The 9,225-nt window shown below is 46.6% G+C and overlaps 1 protein-coding gene across 1 annotated transcript; it reads right to left on the bottom strand.

Moving 5' to 3' along the window:
* Nucleotides 1–8,101: 8,101 nt before the first annotated feature.
* Nucleotides 8,102–9,225, bottom strand: LOC131101567 (uncharacterized). The gene is made up of 6 exons (XM_058046842.2): nt 8,994–9,225; nt 8,794–8,936; nt 8,663–8,727; nt 8,421–8,594; nt 8,241–8,345; nt 8,102–8,166 (listed from the first exon to the last, which is right to left on the bottom strand). The coding sequence occupies exons 1-6, from the start codon at nt 9,210–9,212 to the stop codon at nt 8,129–8,131; spliced, it is 744 nt and encodes a 247-aa protein (XP_057902825.2). The 5' UTR covers nt 9,213–9,225; the 3' UTR covers nt 8,102–8,128.

The raw sequence follows: 9,225 nt of genomic DNA, 5'->3' as shown, positions 1-9,225 counted from the left end.
GCGCGGAAGACAAATAGATTGTAATGTAGTAGTTTAGTGCAGGGATGTCCAGACGGCATATTGACAAATGAAAGGCTGCGGGGGAACATTTTGATATTTTTACATATTTCATTTTCCAATCATTATGATTAGCTATTTTCTTTCTACATTGAGACTTTTTGCTCTATTTTCCCCATTATTGCTGCTTTTTAAAAAAAAAATTCTATTTCTACAATGTGCTGTTAAAAAGGAGCACCTTGGACGTCCCTGACAGGTAAAACACACACACGTTCATTTCTGTTCATACAGCTGCATTTTTGGGGAAATATTGTCAGGATAAAATAAGTCTGAATAAAAAGTGATGCAATAAAATCAAGTTCCTACGTTGGAGAATAAAGTACCGCATTGACCAGATGACCAGCTGGAATATGGGAAGAAAATCCAAAATGATGTTTTGGGTAGGAATGTCCGATAATATCGGCTACCGATCATTATTGGCTCGATACCAGCCTAAAAATGTTATATCAATTGATATCAGTATTGGGATTTTGCCTTTACGAGAGCCGAGGTAGCGCATGTAGCATTAACGCTGCATTTGCAGAGATTGCAGCAAAATTCAGTTGACACTAATCAAAAGAATATCAAGTAGGGTTGGGTGGTATGGACCTCAGCATAGATCAGGATATTATAGGATGTATCACCGTATTATGAAATACATGGGTCTCGAATGGTAAAGCACGTGTATTTATTGGCAACAATCTGGCTAACTGTTCTAATGGGATGTCTGCACCATTGCTACTAAACGTCCAACCAACTGTAACACCTGTGGCTGTCATGAAGGAAGATGTAGCCACCCATGCCATGCCTCCTGTATATGGAAGATATTTTATGACGCTCTTGTTTTGTTCAGGCAGACGTTGGGGCAGACGGCGCTCTTTTTTGTGTATTTACGTCCAAGTTCAAACATAACCATGCTTCTTGTATTATTTCACTGCACGTGGGCACAGGGCAGTGTACAACCTTCAACCTTCCTTCCATTAAAGCCCTGAAACACAAGCTGGTGGAAATCTACTCATCCAGCCCTAGTCACGTAGACCCGTACACATTTATAGTACTCAACATGAACTTTGACTCCCCAATACGCTTGTATGCTCTGCTTTTGTAGTATTTCCCTGTTTTCTCTTTCACCTTCAGTCAGTCCGGTACATGTACATGATACATACTACTTTCTATCCTATTTCAAATCCCTGTGTGTCCTTTGGGGCGGGGGTTAGGTGGTATGACAGGGAGTATTGGTTGATATTGGAATCGGATATTGTGAGTTTGACAATATCGGACATCCCAAGTTTTGAGGGTAAAAAATACTACATCCTAAGCCGTAAAAGCTGTAATATTATGGGATAATAATATATAATATAATAATAATATTATTCTTTGTCATATCCAGTTGGGATATGACAAAGATCATCGTACTCCAATGTACCAGAGAAAAGGTTGGAATATGGGAATAAAGTTACACAAATGATCTATTGAGGGGAAAAGTGTACCAGCAAAAAAACCTTTATCATACCTTATAGTAGTAGTAGTATAGTACCATTGCAACAAGAGTACATTTCCAGTATTTGGGGAGACGGGAGATGAGAAGAAAGGAGACAAGGTGAAGAGTGTTCCTACTGGACGGGAACGTGGTCATGTTGGATTTCTGACAAAGGGGATCGTTTCATGGAAGACCAAGTCTGCTATTTCTCCTAATCCTAATCCAGCGTTCACTCCTTCGTTGTTAGCAGGAATATTGGCGTTCCTTTTCTTTCTTCAGCTGCTCTTCTTTAGCTGGCAATGGCGGCCAGGATGGTGGATAAGATGGTGGATAAGATGGCGGATAAGATGGCGGATAAGGGCTGCTCCATGAAACCATCCTCTCCTCTCCTTGACCATGTCAGCAATAATCCCCAGGCTTTACACATCGGCAACCAAGTGTCCGTCTTCACATTCCCATCTTTAGCATCTGGTCATCTGGTGTTCCGCCTTTTTTAAACCGACAACCAACCAGCAGCTGCCTCTCATGAATATTAATAATCTGCCTGATGATGTCACACCATGTCAACATCAGCAGCAGCACATTTTGTAGATAGTCCCTAAGGCCGTGGACTCGTTCACCCATCATTGATACGTATTGATGGAGGTATTGATCAGGTATGGATGGATACAGACCTGATCTAATCTTCAGACCGGTGTAAAAATAGCTAGCTATGTATTTAGCACATGTGGACCAGCCCGATGACCGTCAGACGCCGTCTGCGGGAAAAGGCTTTCAACAACAAAAAAGGGATCCAAAGACCTGGTCTTCAACGCCAAACATGGGACATTGAAACGTGACTACGAGACTACGTGGCGTTCCATTCTCTGTTGGGAAAAAAATTGAACCTTGACGGTTCCCAGACGGCTTCCAACATTCCTGGGATGACAAGGAGATCCACCTGAGATGTTGTGCTTTTTCATTCAGTGGAACACTGGAGGAGTTTCAGGTGGTGCAGGGTTGTCAAACGGCGGTCCCTCATGACCGCGGACCCTGATCTGTGTGGTACCAGCTGGGTTCTTCACCAGGACAGCGCTGGAGTTCTTGATGCTGGCTTGACCAAGGACTTGAAGGTCCACATGTGCTAACGCTCCGTTCTAGCGAGGTCTCACCGGTCTTGGGATCTTGGGATCAGGGCCGGTTGTCGGGGGTGAGGCTGTGTTGGGCCTAAACAACCATACTTACTTATGTTTTCTTTCTGGGAGATGAATTTGGACGTATTATGCAACAAGTAAAGAAGTATTTTTCATACTTGCAATATTTCCCTGCTCTGGTCGTGTATGAAGTGCATTCCACACACATCCAGTATACTATATGGAGTATGTATTTAGAGACATGCTGTATTTTCTTATGCTATTTATTTATGGCTGTTGAGTGTTATTTATGACGGACAGATGGAATAAAACCTTTTCTTTCGTACACCCTGCTGCTTCTCTTCTCCTTATGATACGCCATGGTTATACTGTATATTCATCAAGTATACTCTTGTACTTTATATCACCTTTAGTAGAAATACCATGAAAAGGTGTCCATATTGTACTGCATATGCATAGTATGCTTGCAGGATAAATATTTAGTAAATATTGCCGCTACAAGTCTTATTTTCCATCATGAGTGAGACCCCCCCACCCCCATCCCTACCCCCACCCCATGTGCTTCCAAGCAAGCCACGGTGCCTTCAAGGCCACGTTTGTCACATCAGTAAGCGGGCCAGTGATGCATGCTATCTCTACCGCCCTTCAACGACCTTGGCACCCCTCCAAAGAACATCATCTGATCATCATCCACACCGCAAGCTGATTAGCTAATGTTAGCAACATTAGCCTGCGCTGGCGCCGCTTCTTGATGGTGCCACCGTATGTTTCTTCACACGATGACGAACAATTCATTTTGGGAAAATAACTGCAGACAATGTTCACCTATGAGACAAAGGCTTTACAGGAAGTACAGTAAAGTCTCGTTATATCGATATCGGTTATAACAAATTACTACTTATTACGATACTATTTTCATTTCCCGGCAAATTTCTAGTCTTTTATGATATAATTAGTTCTGTTAGTACGATACCCGGTTATTATGATAATCCGGTTACTACGATGCCCTTTTCATCTCCCGCCAGCCAATTTGGTCTGCTTATATCGATACAAAAGCAGCTTAAATCAATCTTTGCTTAAGGATTTCAATACCAAAAAAGAACACGGCGAACGGCTGCTTCCAGTCAACTTTATTTTTCACACTTCCACCACCAGAGCACAGCACACACACCGATTCCCGCACTTCCTGGTTCACAGGTCATGCTCAACCCGCCCCACATAGCTGGCCAAACACATGCCTGCAACAGAAGAACCAACTGACATAGCATTCCAACGAAGACACAAGCGTACAAATACATGTATTTAATTGTGTTGTATTCAGATAGCTTTTTATCGCTTGCAATAATCACTGTTTTTCATATGTACATGCTGGCGTTCGTTGGTTCTTCTGTTGCAGGCATGTGTTTGGCCAGCTATGTGGGGCGGGTTGAGCATGACCTGTGAACCAGGAAGTGCGGGAATTGGTGCGTGTGCTGTGCTCTGGTGGTGGAAGTGTGAAAAATAAAGTTGACTGGAAGCAGCCGTTCGCCGTGTTCTTTTTTGGTATTGAAATCCTTAAGCAAAGATTGATTTAAGCTGCTCGACATTGTTCTATACTATAGAACAATGTCGAGTGCATTATTGCCCACTTTTAATGCAGTTCGGCGCAGGATCGGATATATGGATAGTCCGGTTATATCGGTATTTTTTCCGACTCCCGAGAATATCCATATAACGAGACTTTACTGTATGTTATTCTAATAACATTGGCTCCAAATATTCCAGAATAAATAGCATCCATGCTGAAAGTAGTGACATTATGACAAAGAAAATATTTTGGGGAAATGAGTTGTCATGTTAGGCCCATAAAGTCAAAACGAGAAGAACATTGACCAGATGAAAGTTCAAATAGTTGCAAAATAAAGCAAAGATGAGAAATGGAACAACCGGAGAATAAAGTCCAAATATTGAAGGAAAACGTGTTCCTTAGCATTAGAAGAGCATTGAACCTTTGCCCTTGCTGGCTTGTGTTCATGTTGTGTAAAAATAGGTTTACTTGTGCAAATGTATGCCGACACTGTGCTCCTTCATTAGGAGTTTGCTTTGGTTATGTTACCATTATGATTACCATTAAATGATTGTATTATTATTGCAATGAAAAATAGAATAAACATAATAAACACCTTAGCAGATCCTTCCTGCTGCGTCTTCTTATCAGGCTCTCAGGATGCCATCATGGGAACAACGTTTATGTGTCTGTGACGGTCTGAAAGTGTCTGTGGCGGTCTGAATGGTCTGTGGCGGTCTGAATGTGTCTGTGACGGTCTGAAAGTGTCTGTGGCGGTCTGAATGGTCTGTGGCGGTCTGAATGTGTCTGTGACGGTCTGAAAGTGTCTGTGGCGGTCTGAATGGTCTGTGGCGGTCTGAACGTGTCTGTGGCGGTCTGAATGTGTCTGTGACAGTCTGAAAGTGTCTGTGGCGGTCTGAATGGTCTGTGGTGGTCTGAATGTGTCTGTGACGGTCTGAATGTATCTATGGCGGTGTGAATGTGTCTGTGGTGGTCTGAATCTGTCTGTGATGGTCTGAATGTGTCTGTGGCGTTCTGAATGTGTCTGTGACGGTCTGAATGTGTCTGTGATGGTCTCAATGTGACTGTGGCAGTCTGAATGGGTCTGTGATGGTCTGAATGCATCTGTGGCGATCTGAATGTGTCTGTGACAGTCTGAATGTGTCTGTGGCGGTCTGAATTTGTCTGTGACGGTCTGAATATGTCTGGCGGTCTGAATGTGTCTGTGATGGTCTGAATGGGTCTGTGACGGTCTGAATGTGTCTGTGGCTGTCTGAATGGTCTGTGGCGGTCTGAATGTGACTGTGACGGTCTGAATGTGTCTGTGACGATCTGAATGTGTCTGTGATGGTCCGAATGTATCTGTGGCAGTCTGAATGTGTCTGTGGCGGTCTGAATTTGTCTGTGGCAGTGTGAAAGTGTCTGTGATGTCTGAATGTGTCTGTGGCGGTCTGAATGTGTCTGTGATGGTCTGAATGTGTCTGTAGCGTTCTGAATGTGTCTGTGACAGTCTGAATGTGTCTGTGACGGTCTGAATGTGTCTGTGGCAGTCTGAATGGGTCTGTGACGGTCTGAATGTGTCTGTGATGGTCTGAATGTGTCTATGGTGGTCTGAATGGGTCTGTGAGGGTCTGAATGTGTCTGTGGTGATCTGAATGTGTCTGTGACAGTATGACTGTGTGTGCAGCGGTGTGAATGTGTCTGTGGCGGTCTGAATTTGTCTGTGACGGTCTGAATGTGTCTGTGATGGTCTGAATGTGTCTGTGGCGGTCTGAATGGGTCTGTGATGGTCTGAATGGGTCTGTGACGGTCTGAATGTGTCTGTGGCGGTCTGAATGGTCTGTAGCGGTCTGAATGTGACTGTGACGGTCTGAATGTGTCTGTGACGATCTGAATGTGCCTGTGATGGTCCGAATGTATCTGTGGCGGTCTGAATGTGTCTGTGGCGGTCTGAATTTGTCTGTGGTGGTGTGAAAGTGTCTGTGATGTCTGAATGTGTTTGTGGCGGTCTGAATGTGTCTGTGATGGTCTGAATGTGTCTGTGATGGTCTGAATGTGTCTGTGATGGTCTGAATGTGTCTGTAGCGTTCTGAATGTGTCTGTGATGGTCTGAATGTGTCTGTGATGGTCTGAATGTGTCTGTGGCGGTCTGAATGGGTCTGTGACGGTCTGAATGTGTCTGTCATGGTCTGAATGTGTCTGTGGTGGTCTGAATGGGTCTGTGACGGTCTGAATGTGTCTGTGATGGTCTGAATGTGTCTGTGGTGGTCTGAATGGGTCTGTGAGGGTCTGAATGTGTCTGTGGTGGTCTGAATGTGTCTGTGGCGGTCAGAATGTGTCTGTGGTGGTCTGAATGGGTCTGTGACGGTCTGAATGTGTCTGTGGCGATCTGAATGTGTCTGTGACAGTATGACTGTGTGTGTGCAGCGTTCTGAATGTGTCTGTGACGGTCTGAATGTGTCTGTGGCGATCTGAATGTGTCTGTGACAGTATGACTGTGTGTGTGCAGCGTTCTGAATGTGTCTGTGATGGTCTGAATGTGTCTGTGGCGGTCTGAATGGGTCTGTGACGGTCTGAATGTGTCCGTGGCAGTCTGAATGTGTCTGTGACGGTCTGAATGTGTCTGTGGCAGTCTGAATGTGTCTGTGATGGTCTGAATGTGTCTGTGGCAGTCTGAATGGGTCTGTGACGGTCTGAATGTGTCTGTGATGGTCTGAATGTGTCTATGGTGGTCTGAATGGGTCTGTGAGGGTCTGAATGTGTCTGTGGTGATCTGAATGTGTCTGTGACAGTATGACTGTGTGTGCAGCGGTGTGAATGTGTCTGTGGCGGTCTGAATTTGTCTGTGACGGTCTGAATGTGTCTGTGATGGTCTGAATGTGTCTGTGGCGGTCTGAATGGGTCTGTGATGGTCTGAATGGGTCTGTGACGGTCTGAATGTGTCTGTGGCGGTCTGAATGGTCTGTAGCGGTCTGAATGTGACTGTGACGGTCTGAATGTGTCTGTGACGATCTGAATGTGCCTGTGATGGTCCGAATGTATCTGTGGCGGTCTGAATGTGTCTGTGGCGGTCTGAATTTGTCTGTGGTGGTGTGAAAGTGTCTGTGATGTCTGAATGTGTCTGTGGCGGTCTGAATGTGTCTGTGATGGTCTGAATGTGTCTGTGATGGTCTGAATGTGTCTGTGATGGTCTGAATGTGTCTGTAGCGTTCTGAATGTGTCTGTGATGGTCTGAATGTGTCTGTGATGGTCTGAATGTGTCTGTGGCGGTCTGAATGGGTCTGTGACGGTCTGAATGTGTCTGTCATGGTCTGAATGTGTCTGTGGTGGTCTGAATGGGTCTGTGACGGTCTGAATGTGTCTGTGATGGTCTGAATGTGTCTGTGGTGGTCTGAATGGGTCTGTGAGGGTCTGAATGTGTCTGTGGTGGTCTGAATGTGTCTGTGGCGGTCAGAATGTGTCTGTGGTGGTCTGAATGGGTCTGTGACGGTCTGAATGTGTCTGTGGCGATCTGAATGTGTCTGTGACAGTATGACTGTGTGTGTGCAGCGTTCTGAATGTGTCTGTGACGATCTGAATGTGTCTGTGGCGATCTGAATGTGTCTGTGACAGTATGACTGTGTGTGTGCAGCGTTCTGAATGTGTCTGTGATGGTCTGAATGTGTCTGTGGCGGTCTGAATGGGTCTGTGACGGTCTGAATGTGTCCGTGGCAGTCTGAATGTGTCTGTGACGGTCTGAATGTGTCTGTGGCAGTCTGAATGTGTCTGTGGCGGTCTGAATGTGTTTGTGACGGTCTGAATATGTCCGTGGCAGTCTGAATGTGTCTGTGACGTGTGAATGTGTCTGTGGCGGTGTGAATGTGTCTGTGGCGGACACAAAGAAGCACCACAAGAGGAGAGGCAAGGTGGAGGAGAAGGTGTTTAATGGCAGCTTCAGGTGAGCATGGTGATTTTGCTGCCGTCACAGAAACCTGCAGAAGAAGAAGAAGAAGACATGAAGGTCCAGCACAGCGGAGCGGCGTCGGTGCTGAGAGCGGAACAGAACCTTCTTTGGGGTCAAACATGAAGACGGGTTCTCCGGAGAATCCCAAGCAGTGAGCCTGCTCCTTGTAGTGGTCCAGGTCCGCATCCTTCACGTGGTCCTCATGTGCTGGAAAGATAAAGCGGAGAATAATAGTGAGGAGCGGCGTGGGGGGGGGGCGGTACTTGGCGGCGCTCCTCTCACCAAGGAGGTAGACGGCGCGCATGTTGATGTGGTCGGGGATGGCGATGTCATTGGGGATGTGGATGTGGAAGGCCTCCAGGAAGGCGCGGAGGTTGTGGGCGGAGCTGTTGCTGCTGAGCACCATGCAGGAGTCACAGGCGGGCAACAGGTGGAAGGAGGTGGAGATGTTGGCCACTGGCGAGCACGCGGACAGTCAGCGGGACGTCAAGGGGGCGTGGCTTGAAAGAAGTAAGACGTCTGACCTGATGTGGACGCCACGTCGTGCTGGATGCTGATGTTGAAGTTGCTTCCGTAGCAGGTTCCGTTCCTGGAGGAGGACATGGGCTTTACTCGGGAGCTGTGGAGAAGACAACGGAAACAACAACATGCTCACATCCGCATCTCCTCGTAGAGGACCACGTCCTTCGAAGCCCCAGACTCGCTGATGGTCATGCGAGTGCTTTGGGTGACCTTGAAGATGGCGTTGTAGACGTCATGGTCCGTGTAGGCCGAGATCAAGTTCCACTTGCCCAACATCTGAAAACAGCAGCGGCTGAACACGCTGAGGATGCTAGCACGCTAACGTGGCGTTACCTTCTGGTGGTCGGCCAGGGACAGCGGCGTCACCCAAGGTGAGCAGTCCTTGTCCGAGGAGGCCAGGCTCAAACATGCCAAGGCGAACACACTCAGCAGCTTCATGGCGACACTGACCCTCCATCGCTGGCGCTTCCTTTTAAAGCCGCGCCTCCTCGTGGCGCCCGCCTCTTTGTTTGGCTTCACCTTCACTTTGCTCTTTACTCTCACGTCAATCATTCACACGCACACA

This window comes from Doryrhamphus excisus, linkage group LG7 (genome assembly GCF_037039965.1).
Source record: "Doryrhamphus excisus strain RoL-2023G ecotype Guam linkage group LG7, RoL_Dexc_Guam_v1.1, whole genome shotgun sequence".
NCBI classification, from domain to species: domain Eukaryota; kingdom Metazoa; phylum Chordata; class Actinopteri; order Syngnathiformes; family Syngnathidae; genus Doryrhamphus; species Doryrhamphus excisus.
Note: the sequence above shows the minus strand (reverse complement) of the source record. Positions and strands in the feature narration are given on the sequence as shown.